This window comes from Dermacentor variabilis, chromosome 7 (assembly GCF_050947875.1).
Source record: "Dermacentor variabilis isolate Ectoservices chromosome 7, ASM5094787v1, whole genome shotgun sequence".
Taxonomy (NCBI): domain Eukaryota; kingdom Metazoa; phylum Arthropoda; class Arachnida; order Ixodida; family Ixodidae; genus Dermacentor; species Dermacentor variabilis.
In genome coordinates, this window is record NC_134574.1 from 21,617,294 (window position 1) to 21,643,198 (window position 25,905).

The 25,905-nt window shown below is 42.9% G+C and overlaps 1 protein-coding gene across 2 annotated transcripts in view; it reads left to right on the forward strand.

Moving 5' to 3' along the window:
- Positions 1–25,905, forward strand: part of LOC142587368 (AP-5 complex subunit mu-1-like) — a 243,682-nt gene that overhangs the window by 130,846 nt on the left and 86,931 nt on the right. For both annotated transcript variants that reach the window (XM_075698316.1, XM_075698315.1), the window contains 2 exons: positions 5,518–5,680; positions 9,659–9,777. In XM_075698316.1, the coding sequence (XP_075554431.1) occupies positions 5,518–5,680; positions 9,659–9,777 (282 nt within the window). The remainder of the gene's footprint in view (positions 1–5,517; positions 5,681–9,658; positions 9,778–25,905) is intronic.

The following is a 25,905-nucleotide window of genomic DNA, read 5'->3' on the forward strand; positions in this document are numbered from 1 at the left end:
CACCCATCAGAAAAAAGGAACGTGCAATAAGTGTTACATAGATATAAGGGTTTCAAAAGTATAATGAAATTCAGACTTTCTGAAAAAAAAAAGAAAATTATGGGGTTTTATGTGCCAAAGCCACTTTCTGATTATGAGGCACGCCGTAGTGGAGGACTCCGGAAGTTTCGACCACTTGGGGGTTCATTAACGTGCACGTAAATCTAAGTACACGGGTGTTTTCGCATTTCGCCCCCATCGAAATGTGGCTGCCATGGCCGGGATTCGATCCCGCGACCTTGTGCTCAGCAGCCTAACACCATAGCCACTGAGCAACCATGGCGGGTATTCAGACTTTCTGCTCGTGGTTGGCCGATACGCTACAGTAGCTGCAATATTTGGTAATCAGATTGTAGTGGTCACAAAAGTTAGCTTATCAATAACACCATGAATAAGACAGTCTTTCACATACAAGGCCACCACGATTTGTAGTTCTGGTAACACCATTGTATGTGTAACAGTCTAATTGTGTACGACTCTCGTTCGGAGTGAACCATGTTTTGGAAAGCAATATTACATCAAATTTCATAGTTAAGGAAACGAGGAATGTGCGGAGATCAGAAATTTTGTTTTTAATACTGTGCACATTTAAATGAAAAGCACTGAACTGCTTCCCAATATGCTCGGGCGCTTTGTTAAAACTGACCGGATCATAGTAATGACAACTGTCAAATAAAGCCATTTCTTAGCAGATTGGGCTATGCAGAAGTGTTGAATTTGATACTTAGTGACACATTTTGTCCAAATCATTGAGTTCAGCAAATCTCAGCACCTTCGATGATTCTGTTTTCCTGGTAAGAATTTTGCCATTGTTTGTCCACACGTGCTTACATCCAACCTCATGCTTCTTAGCTATAGCAGCACCCAGAAGTTGTTTCCCAAGCTGGGTTAGGTTTTCATTGACATATATAGGACTGGTGGACTGGAAGCGAATGTGGTTAGCACAAAGACGTGCTATCTTGGATTTAGCCAGAATAGCCTTTCATTTTTCTTGGCGAACAGAGCATACAATGATATTCTTCACATCAGGATGCTTAGTTCCTATTCTGTGACATCAATATCTGTGGAAGTGATGGGTTCCCCAACTGTTGTGCAAATTTTCTGGACTACTTTGGAAGGATCATCTTGATTGGGCACACCCTTGATTTCAAGCTTGTTTGTTGGGGTATACACCTCAAAACCTTCAACTTTCATGCGTAATTTCTTTGTTTTCATCACGAGAGTATTGTTAGCCTTCGATGCTTCTGTGAGTTCTTTTTGCAACGACTTTATCTCTTCCATGAGGGGCTTAATGTCATCACAGACTGCACTGCTATTGTCCACACTTTTCCTAAAGTCGCAAAATTCCTTCCTTATTTCTAGCTGAAAGACGTCTAGCACCTTACACATCCTTCAACAAAGCAACAATAAAGAGACACAAAAGGGGGCAATGGTGTTTAGTCACAGTGCTAGCAATAATATCATCACCATCATCATCATCACCATCATCATCATGATTTTCGTTTTCACCACTGGATACACAAGGTGAAAAAGGGAGAGCTGGAAAAAAAGCCAGAATTTCTTTGGCTTGACAAAGCTCCGGTTTCCCAGACATGCACAGTAGCGGCTGATGTATCAATAAAATCATGCATAAAGTGTGGACTATAACACAAGTACATGCAGATACTTTCATGTTATTACATACAAACTAGTTATAATACAGTTGTGTAAAATAACTCCCAGTATACAATTACAATCTGTTATCTTGCATATTATTTGACACAGACCATATATCATAAGAATGCAAAAGCAATATGTATACATATATAGATACATACACACACACACACACACACACACACACACGCACGCACGCACGCACGCACATACACACACACACACACACACACACACATAAATATAACAAATTTCACAGAAGTGTACAATAGACACAAGTTACGATCAGGAAATGCCCTTTTCTTTAGAAATTATTTTACATACTTTCAAATATTTATGTGCATCTATGTTAAAAAAAAGAAAAAATAGAAAAAGAAAATCTAATTAAGATGAAGCAATGAATCCTCACCTGCGTACAGAGAATACTCATTAGTGACATGAGCAAAACGTGAACAAGGTGAATGCAGGAGCCAACGTTTCGACAAGTGGACCTGTCTTCTTCAAGGCGACATATGCTTTCCTCGCCACAGTATATATAGGTGGGGTTCTTCTAAAGGGGAGGGGGTGTGAGGCGCGAGCGCGTGGAAACGAGGGAAAGTGTGTTAGCGTGTCGAATTAGTAAAGGAACGCTGTGTACAAGGTCAAAGCCAGGACCCCCCCTCCCCTCACCCCAGTCTGTCAACCCACGCGCGTTAGCCGGCGTGTCAAGGGCGTCTGACAGGCCAGCTGACAAAAAAAAAGAAAGAAGAAAAAGAAGGGAAGAAAAAGGAAAAGGGGGGGGATACGCCAAGAAATCAAACTAAGTGTTGTTGCCTATAGCTTGAGGTTTAGCATAGCGAATAGATTCTAAAGCTCCCTTTGAAACGTTTATGCCTATTGGTTGCAATGTCTTGAACTTATGGATAAGGTATGATTCTCTGTATTTTCTTTCTCGTTCAGAACGGAAATTTGACTGTAAGATGTAGAGTTTAAGTTCATCAAGGTTATGACCTGGTTGGTTGAAATGCTCGGCGACGGCTTTGGGAAGCTTTTTAGCTGTGTCCGCGCGATGTCCGTTTAATCTGACGTTCATTGATTGTCCTGTTTCACCGATATATTGTTTCTTACAGAAGGAACATTCAAGCATATAAATCACATCCGAACTTGTGCAAGTGAAGCTAGATTTGACTTCATGTGTGTAATCATTTGCGGTGCTTTTAATTTTAATGTCACTTTGAAGGTGCCTGCAGGTTTTGCACCTAGGGCGACAACATGCTTTTATTATGGGGGAATGCCGCTGGCTGACTTTTGCGTGCACTAACATGTCTTTAAAGTTTTTGTTTCGGCGATAGGTAACCCTGGGTACATCCGGGAACGCTTTTCGCAGACGTTCGTTACTTGATAATATTGGGTGGTATTTTCTTAGGATGTTGTTTATGTTTGGGAGTGCATTAGAATATTTTGTTATAATGGCCGGCGGTCTGTCAGATTCTAATGTGGGCTGTATCTTCACCAATTCCGACTGCCTCTCCAATCTTGACGCGGTATCATAAGCTCTATCGAGAGCAACTTGGGGATAGTTCCTTTCTGCTAGCATTGATCTAAGGTCATTTAGGTGGTGGATATAATCATGGTCTTTGCTGCAGATTCTTCTTATACGTTTCGCTTGTCTGACAAAAATTCCTTGCTTGCAATGTCGCGGGTGATGACTGTTGTAGTCTAAATATTGCTGGCTATCTGTAGGCTTCCGGTAAAGTGTCGTTCTCAGTTTTCCGTTTTCTATGTAGACCGTCGTGTCCAGGAAGTTGACCTGACTAGGAGAGTGGTGAGCAGTAAATTTAATACTTGGGTGAAAGCGATTGAAATGGTTTGAAAATTAAAAGCACCGCAAATGATTACACACATGAAGTCAAATCTAGCTTCACTTGCACAAGTTCGGATGTGATTTATATGCTTGAATGTTCCTTCTGTAAGAAACAATATATCGGTGAAACAGGACAATCAATGAACGTCAGATTAAACGGACATCGCGCGGACACAGCTAAAAAGCTTCCCAAAGCCGTCGCCGAGCATTTCAACCAACCAGGTCATAACCTTGATGAACTTAAACTCTACATCTTACAGTCAAATTTCCGTTCTGAACGAGAAAGAAAATACAGAGAATCATACCTTATCCATAAGTTCAAGACATTGCAACCAATAGGCATAAACGTTTCAAAGGGAGCTTTAGAATCTATTCGCTATGCTAAACCTCAAGCTATAGGCAACAACACTTAGTTTGATTTCTTGGCGTATCCCCCCCCTTTTCCTTTTTCTTCCCTTCTTTTTCTTCTTTCTTTTTTTTTGTCAGCTGGCCTGTCAGACGCCCTTGACACGCCGGCTAACGCGCGTGGGTTGACAGACTGGGGTGAGGGGAGGGGGGGTCCTGGCTTTGACCTTGTACACAGTGTTCCTTTACTAATTCGACACGCTAACACACTTTCCCTCGTTTCCACGCGCTCGCGCCTCACACCCCCTCCCCTTTAGAAGAACCCCACCTATATATACTGTGGCGAGGAAAGCATATGTCGCCTTGAAGAAGACAAGTCCACTTGTCAAAACGATGGCTCCTGCATTCACCTTGTTCACGTTTTGCTCATTAGTGACATGAATCTTGTGAGCACTGCTGCCAAACACCATATGCCAAACAAGCATGAAATATTACCCATAACTGTGTCCGTGAAATACATTACAACTATTCATCCCATGCTACTCACAAAGAAGTTCCTTTTTGAAAAAGATAAAAACACTGCATGAGCGGAGGTCTGTCTGCAATGGCTGCTCGGAATCACGCCCATGCATCACCCACGTGCCACCTTTCACAACCTCCCATTTAGCGAGGCATTCATGCTGCGCTTCGCTGTGTTTGCAACATGCCACACGATACAGATTGTCCGTGCCAGCCAATATATTGCAAAGTGAAAACACATATACAGCTGTGCTCAATTTTGCATTAGGGGGTATTGTAATCGTCGGTGAATTTTTTAATAGTGATAAAATTTTATATTTCGCAAGCCTGCTTAGTGAAGTCTGAGTAGTCAAGATTACTGATTTGATGAGTGACCTTTTGTAAAAGCAATACATTTCACTAGCATACCGAGTTGTTGTCAGCCAGACAAGACTTCAGTAATTTATTCCCGAAGCAAAAAGTGCATAATAAATATTAGGCTTAATTTCTTATGACAAGAATAGACGACAAGAAATTGCTCCTGTAGTGAATGCAAGGGTTTTGCATAACCATTTGACATGCGAATCCCATGTAAGGCCAGATGTGAGCGTTACCCCAAGTATTGCGCATGTTTTGGCAGTTAGAATTTTTCTCCACAGCACCTTAAGGGCTGTTAAAGTTGAATAATTTGATTTTTCTTGCTCAGGATAGCATCACTGTTGTTTTTGTGGGTTTAATTTTTAATATTTTTGACTGGGACCACGATGAAAGTTTTTCAAGGACTTGATTGCACTTTATCACCAACTGTTTTGTGTCTCCACCAGGTATTATGACTGTACAGTCATCAGCATCGCAGATGTTGCATTTAGTATGAGGAAATATTTTGTTGAAAATAATCAATTTGCAAAGTCACAAAGCTGTTTGATGCCAGAACAACGATGCTTAGGCAAGTGCTATGCACCATGCTTGCAGATCTTGTAGACACTAGTGCCAGAGCTTTTTGTAGCACAAGGGGTGTGCTCCATCATGACTTCCACATGGCCAACTGGAAGCAGAAAGTGTCATCTGCTTAAATGCGTATTACATCCAACCAATGCAGTTGTTGATTGCTTCAAGTGCCGTTGTGTTGACTGCAGTGTGAGCGGCCCGATGTGAGCCCCATGGCCCAGGTGTCGGGAACCCTGCGGGTACATGCAGAGCTGGAATGCCGGGAACTCTCGCTTAGCTTGTCTTCCAGTGAGACGCTGTCACCCACACTGGCGGCTGGCGTGCGGCTCACCACCCACCAAGGTGCACAAGGTGAGAGTACCGGGGGAGGCCCAAGTGGCCACATGACTAAGCATGCACCTGCACATAACCCTCACTGGCTCACTGGGAAGTGCTTATGAGAAGAAAAAAGAAGGAAAAATATATGCAGGTCCAACTCACACGTTGAAATTTGTGTGAAGCGAAGCTTTCATGAAATGGTTGATTGTATGCTATGCAGCTAAATGCAATGTGTAATCTCATGTAACGTTTATGTTCATGCACTACACAGTTAAAAAGCTATGCCAGCCATAATGAAGAAAGCTTCATTTTAAAACCTGTATAATATCATCTGTGTACCAAGTATGGAAATAAATTAAGGGAAAAATCAGACATCCCCCATTTGTAGCAATTACTACAAAGGAAACCCGTATGGGTTCCTCGAAAGAAAAGCCTTGCAGTTGAAGAAAAATTTGTCCTGGTCCGGGACTCAAACTCGGGACCACCGCCTTTCCAGGGCGGCCGTGCTACCATCTGAGTGAACCAGGCAGCTAGCAGATAACAGGGCGAAGTTGAATTTGTCAACAACTCGAAGCAAAGGCAAGAGTTCGATATAATAGTTACGCAGAAACCTGCTAGGTGGAGTCAAGTATGAAAATGAAAGGGCTTACCAGCTTCACCGTCAAACAGTACTGTGGGTGCCAGATATCCTTGATCCAGATGCTCTTGCAACCCATGCACATCATATTTAAACAATATTCTGAGACCTGGAGAATCTTTCCAAAAATATGCACAACACTGCAATGCAGAGAAAGCTGCCTTATAATACAAGTGCAAACCAACACATTATCTCCACTTGCTAGACTCTGCTGTGTCTGGGATTCAGTGCACTTGTCACTTCCCAAAACATAAACACAGTGGGCAGCATCCCGATGCAGAACACGCACTATGGCACTGCTGTCTCATAATCCAGCCACTGTGTTCTAGGTGACTGACTCAAACACAGGATCAACAATTCTTTGCTGTGTTCATCAGAATCGACACTGGCAAACACACCAAATGATGCTGTGGACTGTATAATCATACGTTAAAACCTTGTCCCTTTCTCTTTCACTGTTTCTTCACGGGGTTTGTCTTTTCACTGGCATTTGGAAAACACTCCGACTAGGTCGCAAGTCAATTCTCCCGTGGCTCTTGTACAAGCTTTGTCTTCAGCGGGCTTTCAGTTACTTCATCACAGACACTTAATTACACTGTTTAGAAGTTTCTCACGTCAGAATATTTGCACTACACACCTTATGAGCTTTAACTACTCTACTCCAAACATTAAGTCGATATCTTCCCCTGAAAGCCTGAGAACTGCTCAGTGTGTTGGCTAAATTAGTGTGGCGTTACATTTTATTGCATAGACTTCGTGCAGACAAATCCAGTTTCCTGAGTCTTCGCTGCTTGTTGAGGTCAAACGAAGATGACTATATCTCAAATCCTCTGTTTCTTATACAGTCGAACCCGCTTATAGCAATATTCAAGTGCCATGAAAATTCCATTGTTATAACCGACGATTGTTATAACCGGCTTGCATAAAAACAAAGCAAAATAGGGCGATGGCAGAGGTGCTGTGCAAAATCTTAAGTGCCCTGTCCCCGCCACCTTCCTCCATGCGACTGCTGTTTGTGTTGACTCGTTTTAACTTTTTAACTCTGCTTCCTGTGCACTCTGACAGTGTGTAACAAGCCACTGCTGTCAGTGTTCAAGAATGGCACTGCTATAACAACTGCAAAGAGGGGTCACGGAAGGCAAGTGACATGCAAGCTCCACCGAGGCATCATTTTGGTGGCCCCGAAAGGGGTCTTTTAAGAAATTCCGAGAAGGTTGCCGCAGCCGCTTCTTAGCTTCAGAAATCCAGAAGAAACGTTGGGGTGAAATCACCACAAGCGTCTCGCCACGTACTTCTCACTAGCTTGCACGAGAAAACCCCATGTCCATCAGCCTTGCTTGCTTTATGCGAAGCTTGCCGACATCTTTCTCCAAGGCATCCAGGTGCTCCATGTAGTGCAGCAGAAGGTTACTCGCGAAAACGAAGCCCCGGAGGGACTGAATCGTCTGCAGGACCTCCTGTGAGGACAACGTTGACGCATCCTGCCCTACCGCGTCATTGCCGCTGTCGTAATCATTGTTGTTGTCGCTATCCTATGCAAGAACATTCGTGACGCTCACCTCATTAGTTACAAGTTCTGATGTTTCTAATGCAACGTCCATATGTAAAAACTCATTGAGTCCTGAAGCATCCTTGTCGACAGCGGACCAAAGTTCAGGCATAACTTCGTGAGTGGGAACTTCGCAGGCTTCATACAGGTCGTTCCTGCCTCGAACAAAGCATGCTTTCCTAAAGCAGTTCCGGACCATAGAAGCACTCACTTCGGACCACGCACCAAAGACAAACTGCATGGCCAACAGTAGATTGATTTTCAATTCTGGTTGCTCCTTACCTGTCTGTGTGGCCATGTCCATCAACAAGACTAACTTGTTCAGCACGCGGCGATAATACATCACCTTAAAATTGGCAATGACACCGACGTCCATGGGCTGCAAGCCTGCTGTCATGTTTGGTGGCAGGAAAAAAACTTCCACACTTGAGAGCTTAGGCATCGAGTGGTGGGCACTACAATTATCAAAGATGAGTGCCACTTTCCTGTTAGATCGCTCGCTACATTGATCAAACTCCAAGATCCACTCGCGAAAAAGTTCTTCCGTCATCCATGCCTTGTGGTTGTGACGGTAGCGTACCAGTATCCTGGCAGCACTTTTTACATTTTCCAATGAGAAATGCGGGACACTTGTCACTCTTGTCCATGTTGGCACACAAAAAAACAGTGAGGCACAGCTTGCTGTTTTTGCTGCCCTTACTTGTGTCTTCTTTGAGTGCATGCATCTTGGACGGGAACATCTGAAAGAATAGTCCCATTTCGTTGCCATTATACATGTCAGTGTCAGCGTAGTTGTCGAGGATGCGGGGCAGCATTTCCTCCACCCACTTCTGCTTCGCCTTTGTGGCCAGAATTTGCCCAGTGATGGGAGGTTCGTGGCACGTGCACCAAGAAACCACTCCTAGTAGACCTTGTTGAACGCATTTACGCCCATTGTCTAGCGTGCATTTCTCTTTGTCGAACTTCTGAGCGGAGCGAATGATAGTCGACACTGTTGATTGCGATGGTCCATACTTCTTGACCAAGTCAGGCACCTTTTTACCCCTTTTTAGTCCTGCATGATATTGCACTTCGTTTCCAAATCTATATCCGTGCGCTTTCTTTTCGCAGGCAACTTTATGTATTTCCGATGACCAACGGGTAGATCAGCCATCTTCCGCTTCGGCGGCGTCAAATGAGGCGGAGAAACCACGTGGCGGGGAACGTCTTTGGCGCAACCAATACTGACAATCACAAGCGGCTCACTCCGTTGGCTGAACTGCGCAGTATGAAGAACTGGCTGGGTTGGCCAATGAGCATTCTGGGGGTGGTGCAGTTGGCGTGGTCCATTCGTGTTTTGGAGGGTGGCGCAGCTTAGAGGTGTGGGCGCAGCCCATTCGTGTTTGGAGGGGTGGAAGGGCAATGGGAAAGAGGCGCGCGTGGCTGGAGAACAGGTTCTATTGTATGAGCGTGCAGCGGCGGGGAGAGTGCAGCGGCTGGAATTTCTCATTTTCTTCTTTTCTTTTCAAGGATTTCTCGTTCCATTACCTTTCGGCACAAACACTCAGCAGCCAGACTTCATCGTTATAACCAATAATGCGGCATGGGGGCATTGTAGCAAGTGGGTTATTTCACCGTATAAAACATACAAAAGTTGACGGTGCAGCAGATTCTCATTGTCATAACCGATATATGTTAAAAACCGGTATTGTTATAAGTGGGTTCGACTGTACTAATGAAGGACAGTAGTCACTAAAACAACCGATGTGTGTAACCCACTCCTCTCTGCATTCATCACCTAGGTGCTCGAGGGAATGTGAAATAAATTAATGCAGTGCCTCTGCAGGTTCCACAACGTGGTGCATTCACATGAGCCCACCACCTACACACCCTATTGAGGCTCTGCGCTACTTCCTGCTGCCGCCAGTTGCAGTGCCACCCATCTTGGGCCTGTACTCCATGAGGGTGGGTGGACTTGATTCATTCTTTGCTTTGGCACCATGGAGGAAGCAAAAAACAGAGGCCGAGTCAGCCCCACACGTGATCACGTGGCACAAATGCTTTAGTGTCTTGCACTATGCAATGGTTGCAACTGCAACGTGTGGCTGCCGCACTTGCACGTTGCAAAAAAAGGCTATAATATGTATGTGTTGCATTGTGAATGGCTGAAGTTGTGCGAACATATAGGGAGATGACATACACAGATCATTTGGCAAGGCACTGGAATGAGTGCATGTTGATTAAAACAAACCATGAGCCAAGCCTGCTGGGCCAAGTCCACTAAGCAAGGGTCACTTGTTGGGCTGGCTAGAGGCAAAAGGTCTTTGTGGAGATTTGTGTTGTGAAAGCAAATAATGAAGGCATTACATAAGCTCTCCCCTAAGTCATCTTGTTCCATCATTGGCACAATGTTTGTTTACTAAATTTGCATGAGGCGTGGAGGACAGGAAAGATAAAAAAGAAGAAAGCTACGAGGTAGTGTCACGTCTTCACTTTAAAGCCTAGGTATAGAAGGTGTTAAAGGAGCCTCATTAGAAAAAGGTTGCACCACCATGAGATAGACAAGTGATAACTCTTATAGCCCACTTTTATGCCCACTTTTATGCCCACTTTATGGTGGGCCCTTCGTAGAACCGATATGTGATGCAACTGCCCCGATAGAGTTACTGTAAGCAATTGCAGTAGACAGCCAATAAAAGAAGCTCGAAATAATTAAGAAAATATGTTTCGTCTTATCAGAAGTCTATCTTAACAGAAGTTAACAAATGAAAGGAATTCACTACTCAAGTGTGCCCAAGTAGTAATGAATCATGTAGCACAAATAAAAAAAATATGTCTATTGCACTTGCATGATTCAGAACATTAGTCTATGGATTTTTATTTGAACCATAAAGTTGTTTTCCTTGCTGCTTTTTGCAAATCTCCATGCTATCTCAAAACTGACATTTAACCCATTTTGGTCAAACATCTTTCAGTGCCCTTATGTTGAGTCAACATGTAAGGGTATTTGAGTAATTTTCAACTGTATCATGTGTGAGCAACACTTGCTCTTGTGGCTCCTGGCCTGTGTCCTTGCCATCGTCATCAGTCATCGAGGGCACCTTGACGACCTCTTCAATTAATGTTTTCGTGGTGTTGTCAGCCCTGCACGTTTCCAGATGATGTTCGTTCATCTCTGGTTGTTGTTTATGTCCACAGAAACAGTTTGCTGAGAGTGTATGAATATATAAATTTTCAAATACGAATCGACTGTGAATTCTAATATTGGATAATGAATAAATATATTGAATAATGATATGCCAAAGAATTTATTGGCAGGTTTCCTTACTTTAGAAATTTGGAACATCACAATTATGTAGCAAAGTATAAAAAATAGATGTGTAAGCCATCGCAGTAAAAGCTTGTTTACTTGACCTGCATCATTAACTTGGTAAGTTAATTAAGTATCACCAATCTGTACATTATCATACAGCATCAAATGCCCGTTAACTCAATTAAATGCCTACTGATATTTCTTAATGTTCATATCTATAAATGATGAACTACTCCACTACGAGTTCCTAATGGAATGAAAATTTTTAGCAGTGTTCAATTAATTACATTGCCAACTAGAGTCAAGGTTATCTGAGTGTAGAGTGTACGGGGACATAATTACCATCAGCATACATTGGAAGGCAAATAACTGATCACAATAGCTGCTACCCATAATCATATGGAGGTGCGATGTGTAATCACTCTGTAGCCAGTTTGTAAGTATGATTAACCTGATGGTCAACTTCCTTGCCGTTTCTCTCTCTCTCTCTTTCTTTCCAAGCATAGTGTAGTCCCAAGTGTGTATTTTGGTCTGAATTAAGTGACTGCTACATGTGGAGGTGCGCCCAAAGACAGAACACTGCATTGAAATAGTTTCAGAATAGTTCACATTTTAATTTGGGCTCAACGTAAGTGTATGAGAGGTACTCAAGGCAAACCCAGACTTCTCATTTTTCAGGATTATGTAACATGTGTGGACACGTGGAAGTCATCTCATTTCTTGAGGTAATCCCCCTTGGCACTGGTGCTCTTAGCCCAGTGTTTCAGCAGTGCACGAGTGCCAGCAGTGCAGACAGATTTCTCCTTCCATTGTAGCCACGAGCGGACAGCCTGCTTAACCACGTCGTCCCTGCTCAACTGTTGGCCTCCCATGAACTCCTATGGTCCAAACAAATGATAGTCATTTGGAATGAGGTCGAGACTCTACGGCAGATGTGGCAGTACGTCCCAACTGAGAATGTGCAAAGTGCATATGGTGTGGTGCCCAGTATGCACGCGTGCATTGTCCTAGATGAGGAGTGTGGCTGGGTTAGTCAAACCAGGATGTCTCTTCATGAGCGCACTCTGTATACATGTTGGAGAACCTTCTGGTGGTCTCACCACTTGGAAGAGTGAGTGAATGAAAACTTTATTCAAAATGTCCGGTAATTTGGGCAGGGTGGGGCCATAAGCACCCTGGCCTAGGTGACTGCCTCGAGTCCTTGGACATGGGCGGCTTCCTCGGCATGCCGGACGGCGGCCCACAGGTGATCAACGAGGTCATGGCTGGGCGAGGCAGCCTTCCAACGTGCCCCTCGGTTTGAGACTGCCCTGTTCGTCGGGGACTCCTGGTTCTCGCTACCGGTGCATTCCCACAGCATGTGCTGCAGCGTTGCTCTGGCATGGGAGAAGAATGAACATAAGTGATGCTGCATTCATCCAAGAAAATTGTTACCATGAATTTCCCCGCCAACTTAGACACTTGAAACTTTTGGTTTGAGGAGCCCATATGTTTCCGTTGTCCTGATGACTTTTGCTTATTCTGTAGTGAAATGAGGCACCCACGTCTCGTTGCAGGTGATGACATGGCAAAGGAAGCTCTTGCCTTTCCTGTTAAAATGCTCTTTGAGCTTGATGTGTCTATTCCACGAGCTGACAAGGCATTACTCCAGGGTTTTCACGGTTTAGATGCTCCACTTCCTGGATCTTGGGAACCAATGAAGTGGTTGCAAAGCCACCTTGTCCAGTATCATCTTGTGGTGACGTCTGGCAATCTCGAAATAGTTTGCATCATTCAAATATTGTGTTTCAGCTTGCTCTCTTTTCATCATGCTGAGCTTTAAGTTCAATGATCTAAGATTTCGTTCATCAGCAGACCATATTTGCCATAACATTATCATGCACTGCGACAAACAACTACACTACACAAACAATCCAAATACTACAAGACCACTCATACTTAGATTTGAAGAAAGATGCCTCGACTACAATATCCCTACTGAAGCACTTTCTGTCATGCAAAGGCCAATTAGAATAGCTCCTTAAAAAGATTTCATGAAATTACTAGATTTTTCATTGACACATCTAAAAAAACGAGATACGCCTCATGAACACATACTACAGGAATTTCGCACAGTGAAAGACATGTATGACACTTACACAGAATTTGATACACATGACTCAAAGATGCCTATTTATGTCGGAAGCAGTGCAATTGAAGGTAACTGGGAACACACAGTCAGCTTACCACAGATTGTGTCAGTTTTCACTGCTGAGTGTTATGCCTTATGGATGGCAGTATACAAGATTATAGATGGCAAACACAAAAAAAAATCTATAATTTATACAGATTCTTTAAGTGCACTTACGGCCCTGATTGCACAATCGCAGTATGAACCAATCAGAGGCGACATCCTACACATACTAACACACCCAAGTTAAGACCAAACCGTAAAGACCAGCTGGGTCCCAAGCCACATTGGGATCCTTAGAAATGAAAAAGCAGGTAAATGTGCAGCAGGGGCAAGAAATCTAAATGTTTCAAAAGCTAACGTACCTGTTAGGGATGGGGTTCAAGCTGTTTGCAAGGCAGTACTGGGGAACTGGCAAAGCAAATGGCAATTGAAAGAGGACAATAAACTTCAACTCATTAAACCTGTCCTTGGGGAGTGGAAGACATGCTACCACCAGGAACGCTTCATCGAAGTAATTCTTTGTCGACTTCGGATAGGCCACATGTGAATCACACATAATTACTTATTGAGAGAGGAAGAACAACCAACATATGACAAATGCCATGAACCGTTAACAGTAATACACATTATGAACGCGTGTCCACATCTCGAAACGTATAGACAAAGTACTTCCACGTGTTGTACAAGTCACACACTCTATTTCACCCATTGTTGATGTTAGGAGATGATGCACTGACAGCTCCAAGTGATGTGATGGGCTTTTTAGACGAAACAGATTTTTTAAGTAACCTTCAATTATTGCAGGGTATGCTGCATTTTAGCAGGGAAGAAGTTTGGGCGTGTTGGTGGGATACGTACAAACTGGGATACATAGCGCAAGAAAGACACAGAGACAAGCAGGAACAAAGGACGAGCGCTAACTTTCAACAATTGATTTATTGCAGCTGGTTAGCATATATATACTCACTGGGACGCCACTGCAATAGACACACTGAAGGGAAGGATGAAAAGCAGTCATGTGACTACTATACCCAAAAATTCAAGCTCTTTCTTTGATAAAAGTATAGACGGCGTGCTAACGCAATCAGTACCTGCTCTGGCTATCTCAGCTGCTTCGACAATTTCCCTCGTAATCTTATTCTTGTGGCGATAGACAACAACAGTCACATTTTCTACAATGTGCAGCCAGATGCCCATCTATTGTAACAAAGTGGAGAGCATCGCAATAGATGGGCATCTGGCTGCAGACTATAGCACGAAAAGGAATTTCTTGCTTATGGGTCTTCACCGAAAAAACAGTTCTAAGGTGAGGGATTTTGCTTTCTTGACATTAGAGACTACCCTATCAAGATTATGTCTTGACAGGAGGTCAACCGCACGTTGCTTAACTGTCGAAGGCTTAAGTTCTACTGGCTGCAAATTCTTTTCTATGGCTGTAATCGCCTTTTCTGAAAACATGTCATCTGGCATAATTATGAAATGACCTTCCTTGTCAGATATTAGTGGTCTAAGTTTATGCTCCACAAGGTAATTAACTAACGGCTGGACAGGGTCAGACATCTTAAATAGAGAATTTGATTGTTTAATGCTAGCAATGCAATCTGAAATACAGCGCGAGCGTTCTTCTTCCGGGACGAACCTGGTTATGCAGCGCGGTATGCTTAAAATGTCAACGGGTTTTATGGTAGGCTTAAAACAGTGCTTAGGACCTAAAGCAAGGACTTTTCTATGGGTATTGCTTACGGTGGCGTCTCCAAGGACCAGTACATTATTTGACGGTGAATTATTAGAAAGGTGTTTCCTCTTACTTTGTTGAAGCTCCGGAAGTTACATCCTCCACAGGAAGTCTGCGTGCTGCTCGGCTAACCTATTGCAATCAGCGTAGGGGTGGTTCTAATGGCATCCGTCTCCCAGGGCCGTGCAACGGATCTTTACACACTCCTGATAGAACCTAACTTGGCGCCATAATTCGGCGGAAAGAATAGCTCCAATCCTCCTTGCAAGAAAAACCCTTGCTTTAGGTCCTAAGCACTGTTTTAATCATAACATAAAACCCGTTTGACGTTTTAAGCATGCCTCGCTGCATAACCAGGTTCGTCCCGGAAGAAGAACGCTCGCGCTGTATTTCAGATTGCATTGCTAGCATTAAACAATCAAATTCTCTATTTAAGACTTCTGACCCTGTCCGCCCGTTAGTTAATTACCTTGGGGAGCATAAACTTAGACCACTAATATCTGACAAGGAAGGTCATTTCGTAATTATGCCAGACGACATGTTTTCAGAAAAGGCGATTTCAGCCATAGAAAAGAATTTACAGCCAGTAGAACTTAAGCCTTCGGCAGTTAAGCAACGTGCGGTTGACCTCCTGTCAAGACATAATCATGATAGGGTAGTCTCTAATGTCAAGAAAGCAAAATCCCTCACCTTAGAACTGTTTTTTTCGGCGAAGACCCATAAGCAAGAAATTCCTTTTCGTGTTATAGTGTCAGAGAAAGGGACGTGGCAGGTCTGTGTCGCTAGTTACCTACAGAACTGCTTAGCTTCACTAGTTTTTTCAGACCCCTTTTGCTTGCGTAATTCTCAGGCACTAGTTCAGTATTTAAGAGAGGAAAATCCTGGTGATTGTACAGCTTTCAGTATGGATATCGAAGACCTGTATTATTCCTTGCCGCATGACGGGTTGCTAAATTCCATAAATGAGTGCATTAAAGAACAAGTGCAAGAGTCGGCTTTTATTGATAGATGTGGTGTTTCCACGGGAGCTTTTCTAGAAATTCTTTCAATGTAATTGAAGTCGACGCTGACTGGGTGGAGAGATGGCGTTTTTTTGCAGAAGTCAGGCATTTGTATTGGCTCAAAGGTTGCCCCTATTCTTAGCAATACTTACCTGAGTAAGGTTGGACAGCTGCTTAGAGAAAGCCTTAGGTGATAGCGTTATCAAGATATTTCGTTACGTTGATGATTACGTGATTTTCTGCAATAGGAAAGAATTTGATTCTGCTGCTACCTCAGTAAGTGAGCAATTTAAACTTTATGGAGGAGGATTAAAGTTTACCAAGGAATTTCCTCAGCGATGCGGGATTCAGTTTCTTGACATTTCCTTGGTCTTCGAACAAAATCACGTTTGTTGGCAGTACTCCCCAAGATCTTCGAAGCCGTTGCTAAACTTTCAATCCAAGCATTCTAAATTAGCAAAAAACGGAATCGCCATTTCGTGCCCTAAGTCTTCCCTCACCGGATCCTGCATGCATAAAATGAGCGCCAGTTTTAATGCGCAGGTCCGGCACCTTTTAGAAGCAGGTTATCCTAGTGTAGCAGTGGTCACTGTGGCTGAGTGCCTAAAGAAGTCGGTATCGAGGGGGACGGACGTGATTATAGAAAGCAGCAATAGCAAAAAAGGAGTAGTGGTTATTCCGTACATTCATTCAGTGTCGCACAGGCTTAAAAAAGTTGCAAGTAGATATGTTGTTAATGTTGCTTTCACTGCTCCCAATAAGCTAGGTAAGATATGCGCTGCCCTGCAGAGGAAAAAGGAGCAGGTAAAAGGCAAAAAAAGAACAGATATTTGTCCAGTGAAGCACAATAAGAACAATAGGTTTACTGACTGTCGTATGGGTGTGGTTTATAAAATTCCCCTTAGCTGTGGCCAATTCTACGTAGGGCAAACGGGGCGGTGTATCAATCAAAGGCTAATGGAACATAATAGGTCATTAACCGGTGGATCGCCTTCTTATCTTTCCCTGCATTGCCAAGATTGTAACTGCATGCCAGAGTTAGATGAATGTGTGATATTGTACAGGCATAGGAATGAAAATACACGTCTTATGGTAGAGGCATGGCATATCTATAAAGGTGGAAGTGCGTGCGTGAGTCAGCCTTCGATTACCTTACATAAGGAAGAGATTAAGGGCCTTAACAGTTATCTCTCATGTAGACCGGCACATGTACCCGACTGACACGTGGTGTTACCATTCCTGAGCTTGCGCAGATGAGTTTTGTGTCTTCTTTCTTTTTTCGCCTCAGTGCTCCCTTCAGTGGATAGTCCGCGTTCGTGTTGTCCACTTCTCTACTCTTGTGTCCTGCCTGCACGACGCACCTCTATTTTTTTCGCATAATGAATCCTTACCAACTAGCTCAACTTTCTGTCCTTCTAAGGTCTTGGGACTTTTTTCGCGAGAAACCTCTTTACAATGCATTGCTCACAAGTTCATTCATAGGCTGCAGTGTCATCTTGTTTGACATGTTGCTTCTGGTGTGAAGCAATATCAGCGTAACATGGCATGATAGCCTTCAAATGTCTTGTCAAAGCATGCCAAACAGATAACTTTGGTGTATATATGCATGCGCATACTACAGAAAATCTGGGTATGACTTGAGCAACCATCGCAGGCAACAAAAAAGCAAGACTATTCTAGCTTTTGGCACCTTCAGCACCATACAACAGCGGCTGCATTTTAGGCTTCAGCTTTCCTGAGCCGTGCTGACTATTTGGGCACTTTTGTAATTTTTTTTTACGTAAAAGTGTTTTATGCCGAGGTCCATCATCAACTTCCTGTAATGGATGTGACGTTGACACGAACGCGCAAAATATAGGGATGGCGCCGCCATCTAGGAGTGGTGAAGCGAAGTACTGCATCATGACACTATTGAGCGTCGACAGTGAGCACTTTGCTAGTCTCAGCGTAGCAGAAGCTTTAACATAGCGCAGCCTGATGGAGGCGGTGTAGGCCTTCTGTTGAGGGGATGAGGCAGTTTCCACACATAGTTTGTCTTTTGCATCCGATTAGCCTGCAATGCCTTCTCGTCTATGGAGTGCAGCTTCAACATGCATCAGCAGTACTTTCAGACCGACAACTGCTTCACTTGAAATGGCAGCAACTAAGAAAACTACTGCGCTAAGCAGCACAGAAAGGCAACGATGTCAAAAGGGGAGTCTTGTTTTGGTCCGGCGAGAGACATGCCAGCATGAAGCAGAATGCATTTGCAGTGCATGCTGCAAACTCTACCACTCGCATTCCTGAAGCTGAGCGCATAGCAACTCAACTGGCTGTCCTAGACACTACAGAGCTGCACCATAATGCACTCGCTGAAACCACTTGGCAGCAGCACACCGCACGCGCCAAGCAAGCCTGCAACACTGTTGCCTCCGCAAATCGTACCCTTTTGCTGCAGTAGGCCATGAGTTCACCAAGCAAACATGCAACAGCTTCTGTGAAGACACCATTTCACTCTCATGTTCTTCCGATTTCTATGAAGGAGGGATCAACCATATCATTTTTATTTTCAGGCTATGACATGCAGTAAAAACACCAAGCAGGCAATGTAGCCTGCCTTGAGTTGGCCTTACACTCTCTTTTCCAGATTTCATTATGTCAACAAACAAAAAAAATAATGCTGTTCACGGAGCTTTTATTTTTCCCCTCCTCAGCTTCAGCTGCATGCTGTCATGACAAAAATTTGCAAAAATGCTCGTGCATTCAGGACTGGCATGTCAGTTTGTTAGAGAAGAACGAACCTTTATTTTCAGAAAGGACTTCGTTGCCCCTAAAACGGGGTAACGCCATGTGGTCGGGCCCCTATTTCAAGGCACCGCTGGCCCTCACCATCCTTCCTGCCCTCCAGACCAGCCTGAGCTGATCCCCGAGAGCGGAGCTGGATAGCAATGCCTCCCACCTCACTCTCATGTTATTCTCTTCTTGCTCTTTGATGTGAGCCGTGCATTCTCATGTGATGTGGTAGTGTCGGTGTGCTCCCACACCATGGGCATATGTCCTTGTATGCTGTTGGGTAGTATATGTGCAATTTATGGAGGTTTGTGTATGTGTCCGTTTGGAGCCTGTGTAACGTCGCTGAGTCTATGGCTTAAAAGTTCCTATGCGGTGCTGGGTAGAGCCTAGAGCCTTCTCAGTTCCCTGTAGTATTGCAAGATTGCTTTATAACTTGGATCGATGGGTATCAGGTCCTCCATGATGTTGCCATGGACAGACAGCTCAGCAATTAGTGAAACCTCGAGCCGCCTCATCTACATGGAGGTTCCCAGTAACACCCTCGTGTACTGGGGCCCATGTTATTGTTTGGGTATACCTGATTTTGAGTTCTCTGCTGATTTCGGTAAGTATCCAGTGTGCCCTCGCGCCGATTTGTCCCCTCTGATAGTTCCTACATGCGGCCTGAGAATCTGTGATTATTGTGAGTGGAGCATTGCACTCTATGCTTTCTCTTATAGCTAAGGCGATGGCTATCTCTTCGGCTTCTATAATGGTTGCTCGGGAAACCGAGCACAGGCTGTGATTGTACCTTTACGGTTTACAACAACTGCCACCATATTCTTTGCTTTGGCCCGATATGGTGAAGCATCCGTGAATCTTGCAGTGTCCAAGTACTTTGTTGTTTTGTCTATGTATTCTGCTCTAGCCTTTGTTCTTCCTGCATGCAATGTCGGATCCATGTTTTGTGTTATTGGTGATACCCCATATAAATCTCTAATCTGGCAGGATAGACCCTTGGCGTATTGGTCTCAGCCAGCTCATGAAATGTATTATGGAGGCAGAGGGCTAGAAGCTTCTTATTTGAAGTGTTGCATGGCAGCCTCAGGGCTGTCTTATATGCCATCCTTATAATTTGATCAGCCTTTTCTTCTTCCTTCCTATTCATGGCATGGTAAGGTAGGGAGTAAGTTAGCCTGCTAATGACCAGGCTTTTCACCAGTCTGAGGGTGTCTTGTTCCCCCGTCCCTGTCCGATTATGAGCCACACAGGCTACCATCCGGTTGATCTGTTGCATTGTTTTTCTGATCGTGTTTAAAGTATGGAGACATTTGACATTCGATCGCAGCCACATCCCCAACACTCTTACTATTGACCTCTCAAGAATAATTTTGCGGTGAATGCAAGAAGCGTCATCAACAAGACTAAATCACTTGAAAATCTGATCATTGATCATGAACCTGACCTAGCAGCCATAACAGAAACATGGCTCACACCTGATATTTTTGATCACGAGTTCGCACCGCCCAACTATTCTGTGGTCCGGAAGGACCGCCCACACGTGGTGGTGGAGCGGCGTTATTGACTAAAAAGGGCCTTTCCTTTATGGCCCTTCCAGAGGTACAAGGCGCAGAGGCCATTTTTTGTAAACTACTTTGTGACGGCACAAGCATATTCATAGGCTGTGTTTATCGGAGCCCAAACTCTGATGATGCCTCTATCAGTCTCATTCATGATTACATAGAACGCCACGTGTTTGGTACCTGCGTTGTCCTCTTGGGTGACTTTAATCTGCCAGACATTAACTGGAATAGTATGTGCTACTCATCATCAGCTTCGGATGCATTGTTTGACCTTATGCTAACCTTCAATCTTCATCAGATCGTTTCATGCCCCACCCGCTCACAGGGAAATACTCAGAACATACTAGATCTAATCTTTTTCAGTAACCACTTTGACATAAAGTGCATAAAAACTGGTGTAATTCATGGTATATCAGACCACGACGTACCAGTGTGCATCGTGCCTCTTGGTGGCAGCATAACCACTCATCCTTCTGTATCTGTAGTAACAGACTTCAAAAACGCTGACGATAACAGCATACTAATGCACCTTGCTCATGAATTCCAGCATTTTTCAGAAATTGGCTCCGATGCTTCAGTAGATGTAAATATCCTTTGGTTTCACTTCAAATCGGTTGTACTTTACTGCATCACTCACTACATACCTACAAAAACAAAGCGTCCTCCAAAAAATAAACCATGGATCACGCGAGAAGTTATTCAAGCAAAGCGACATTTGAAAAGGTTACGTAGGGCAATAAAAGCAAAAGGTGGTGGAGAATCCAGAATTCAGAAATTACCGGACGCCATCGCGGAATTCAAGCTTAAAGCTAAACGTGCTAAAAGCACTACTTTGATGTAACACTGCCTAATTTTCTTGTTAATAACCCTCAGAGGTTCTGAAATTACTTTCGTACTAATAAAAATGCTACATCACATTCTCTTCCCGAAGAAAAAACTGCTAAGGCTAACGCATATAACGATTTTTTTCAGTCAGTGTTTACTCTAGATGATAACATTATTCCCCCATTTGCAACGCAACATCACGCGAAAATCGCTAAACTAGACATTACGGATGCCGGTATTTTCAATCTACTGCTTAAACTTGACCCCAAGAAGGGTAGTGGCCCCGACGACATACCTAATACTTTCCTCAAAAGATATGCAGAGTGGTGTAGTAAATATCTTGGCCTAGTTTTCCGGAAATCACTTAAGACTTCACAACTACCTCATGATTGGAAAATTGCAAAGGTAATCCAGATCCACAAGGAAGGTGACACAACATTACCTTCAAATTTCAGACCCATTTCACTAACTAGCACGTCATGTAAACTTCTAGAACATATAATCTTAAAGCACATGACCGTATTCCTAGATCGCATTAATTTTTTCTCACCCAACCAACACGGTTTTCGCAGTGGCCTATCGGCAGTAACCCAACTAACGGAACTAGTCCACGATCTTGCTGTTACAGTTAATAACCGCGGTCAAACTGACTTGATTCTATTCGATTTGTCCAAGGCTTTTGACTGTGTATGTCACAACAAATTGATAGCTAAAGTTGAAAAGGTTTTTGGTATACGAGAACTTTCTGCTTGGATAAAAGGTTTCTTAAGTAACCGCTCGCAATTTGTGGTTTACGAAAAAACTCTAACACAGTCACAGTAACATCTGGAGTCCGCCAAGGGTCTGTGCTTGGACCATTGCTTTTCTTACTCTATATTAACGATATCACAGCTAACATCGATTGCAATATAGGACTATTAGCAGACGACTGCGTCATATACAGAAAAATTAACAATTACAATGATCATATTAAATTATTCTCTAGCTGACATAGCTGATTGGTGCTCCAAATGGCAGATGCAAATAAACATACAAAAGTCCGCGATCATGACTGTAACCAGAAAAATGGTATCATCAATTTTTGTTTACGCAATTAACGGCACTCCACCTAACAAAGTTGAAGAACACAAATATCTAGGCGTTACATTAACCTCGGAGCTCAAATGGGACAAACATATTAGTAATATAATCTCAAAGGCGCTGCGCAAACTATTTTTCTTAAAAAGAAGCCTGGCACTCGCAACCAAGTCAACGAAGCTGCTAGCCTACACATCATTTGTAAGGCCTGTTCTCGAATACGCTAACACAGTCTGGTTTCCGCATACACTGACTAACATAAGTAAGCTAGAATCAATACAAAGGAAAGCTGTGAGGTTCATCCATAACAAATATAGACGTACAGACTCGCCAACACATCTTTTAACCCAGTCCGGTTTGCGAATGCTATCCACAAGAGCGAAACACGCTCACTTAAAATTCTTGTTTCAACTACTGAAAAATAACTATAGAATAGATACCTCCCAATACATTTCATTCTCGGAGGCTCGACCTACACGTAACAAGCATGCGCACACATTGACTGAATACGCATGCAAAAATGACACATTTAAGTATTCTTTTTTCCCTCTCGCGATAGCAGAATGTAACCAACTTGATCCTACTATCACCAACATTGAATCATTATCCGAATTTATCGCACAAATAGAAAAAACTGTGTGTGAATAACAGTACCTATTATGCATGCAGGGACACCGGCACAGATTGCTTTATTCGTAAGGAAATTTTAATAAACACGCTAATTTTCGACAGCTTATTCGTTTGCCATATTGATTCTCAAACACTCGTAGTTTATTTTAGTTACTTCTGTTTTATTACTTGCCCTTGTGCTATTGTTATAAAGCATCTTGCTCTTTTACATTTCTTTTTTTATTATTTACTATTCCGTTTAATCTTAACGTGGTTTACTTGTATAGTACTATGTATAACTTGCACTGCTTATGTCGTTTTTTTTACTTGTTGTATAATCTATACTTTGATTTCCTTGCATTGTACAGCTGAATTATTGTACTCCCCAACTGCCATGCTCTCGAAGGAGAGCAGCAGTATTGAAAATAAATTAAAAAAAAATAAATTTTCCCTTCCAGCCAGATCTTGAGTTTGAGTCTCGGGTCAGTTCTTTGCTTTTTTTTTTTTGTGAGGCGAATGAGTTGTGATTTCTCCGCCGAGCACTAGAGTCCTTTTTGTTGGGTATAGTTTTCTATTATATTGGCTGCCCATTGAAGCTTCTCTTCCTTCTCTCCCAAGTTGCCCTTGGTTATCCATATCGTTAGATCATCCGTGTATAGGGAATGACGGATGTTGGTAAGCTTGTGGAGTTCTTTAGCTAGTCGCAGTCATGGCTATGTTGAAGAGTGTAGGCGAAATTGCCACACCCTGTGGCATTCCTTTGTTAGGAGGATGGATCACTTTAGATTCATCATCTCCTACTTTGATAACTGCTGTTCTCTGGATGAGGAAGCTTTGGATGTACTGGTACGTCCTTTGACTGCACCTGGTCTCTGCAAGTCCATCCAGTATCCCTTTGTGTCTTACATTGTCAAAGGCCCCTTTTATGTTGACAGCCATGACAATGTGTTCTCCTGCCTTGAGGAAATTGATGAATACTTCCTCTTTTGAAAGCAGCGTTGAAAGATGTGATCTGAAGCTAAACATGGTGTCAGGCATTAAGTTGTTTTCCTCAAATGACGTTGTAGTCTAGTGTTTACTAATCGTTCGAACACCTTTCTTAAACATGATGTAAGAGAGATGGGCCTAAGGTTTTCTAAAGTCACTTTCTTTCCTGGTTTTAGAATCATGATTATCACAGCATGTTTCCATTGCTGTGGTATCGTTCTTTTGACCCAATGGTCATTTAAAGTTCGTAAGGGCTGTTATGGCTTCATCATTCATGTTTCTAATCATGGCGTTTGATATTTGGTCCGCCCCTGCCGCTGTGTTCCATTTTGTTCTGGCGATTGCTGCTCTAACTTCTGTCTCCGTGAAGAGTTCATCCATTTCTGAGTTTGGGTGTCCGGTGTAATCAGCTTGGTATGGGGGTATCGGGGCTTTGTCACCGAAGCATTTGCTATGAGCTGCCTGAAGGAGTTCTTCTTTTGTGTCTGGGTACAAGTGGAGCAATCTATTTATTTATTTATTTATTTAGAACATACTGCAGGCCTACAGTAGGCCCAAGCAGGAGGGGCGAATACATAATATATGCAAAAAGAACAGGATTAGCAAAATTGAAAAATGTTAAATACAAGTTGTAACACAAAATACAGCAATAAATACAAGGCTCAGATGCAAAATACAAAAAGTAAACGTAGAAATAAATGGCTCTCAAATTAAATGCTGTGAAGAAAACATTGACTCAAAAGAATCAGCTCTGGTTAAAAGATCTGGCGGACACCTGTTCCACTCCTCAATGGTGCGTGGAAAAAATTAGTATTTAAAGGCGTTAATCCTAGCACTGTAAGGGGTTAATGATTGAGCATGGTGATTTCGTGTTTGGCGCGTAGTGTTAGGTTTAAGGAAGGGGTCTGCATTCATAGACAGTTTATGGTTTTTTAGTAAGAAAAGTAGTTTCAGTCTTTGAATTTTCCGGCGCAGCTGTAATGTTTCAATACCGTGAGTTCGCATGAGGGTCGTTGGTGAGTCAGTTACACGATACTTTGAAAAAATAAAATGGACGGCTTTGCGTTGAATCATTTCAAGGGCCTCGATGTTACTTTTAGTGTAGGGATCCCAGACGGTGCACGCATATTCTAGTGATGGCCTTATTATTGAAAAGTAGGTTAATTTTTTAAGTTCAGGTGGGGCAAGTTTTAGTTTATGTCTAAGAAAGCAGAGTTTACGAAAGGCTGAGGAGCATACGTTTGATACATGTTTATTCCAGCTAAGGTTTTTCGTTATTGTAACTCCTAGATACTTGTACTCGCTGACTTTGGTCAGAAGGTGAGATGAAATATTGTAAGGAAATGAGAAGGAAGCCTTTTTGTTAGTTATCGTCATGTATACTGTTTTCTCTAAATTTAGCTTCATGTCCCATTTATTACACCATGTATGTATGTTCTGAAGATTGGAGTTTAGTAAAACTTGATCATCTTGGCAAGTAATTTGGTGAAATAAAACGCAGTCATCTGCAAATAATCTGATTTGAACAGGGGTAGTTATAACGTTAGTAATGTCATTGATATATATCAAAAAGAGGAGAGGTCCGAGGACGCTTCCCTGTGGGACGCCTGAAGTGACCGGCAGGTGGTTTGAATAGCAATCATCAATACAAACAAATTGTGTGCGGTGAGAAAGGTATGAGGAAATCCAACGAATTATGAAATTATGAAGACCAATAAGTTCAAGTTTGTAAATTAGTTTGGCATGAGAAATAACATCAAAGGCTTTGCTGAAGTCTAAAAAAATAACATCCATTTGACCAGCACTATTTAGTACACTTGCAAAAGTATGAATGACAGAAGTTAGCTGAGTGACAGTGGAAAAGCCTTTTCGAAACCCGTGCTGATGGGGGGTAAGTTCCTTGTTATCGTTTAGAAATGTAGTTATGTAGTTAGCTATGATATGCTCAGCAAGTTTGCAACATGTGGAAGTTATTGATATGGGACGATAATTAGCAATCAAGGCAGGATCACCCTTTTTCAGCACGGGCACAATCCGCG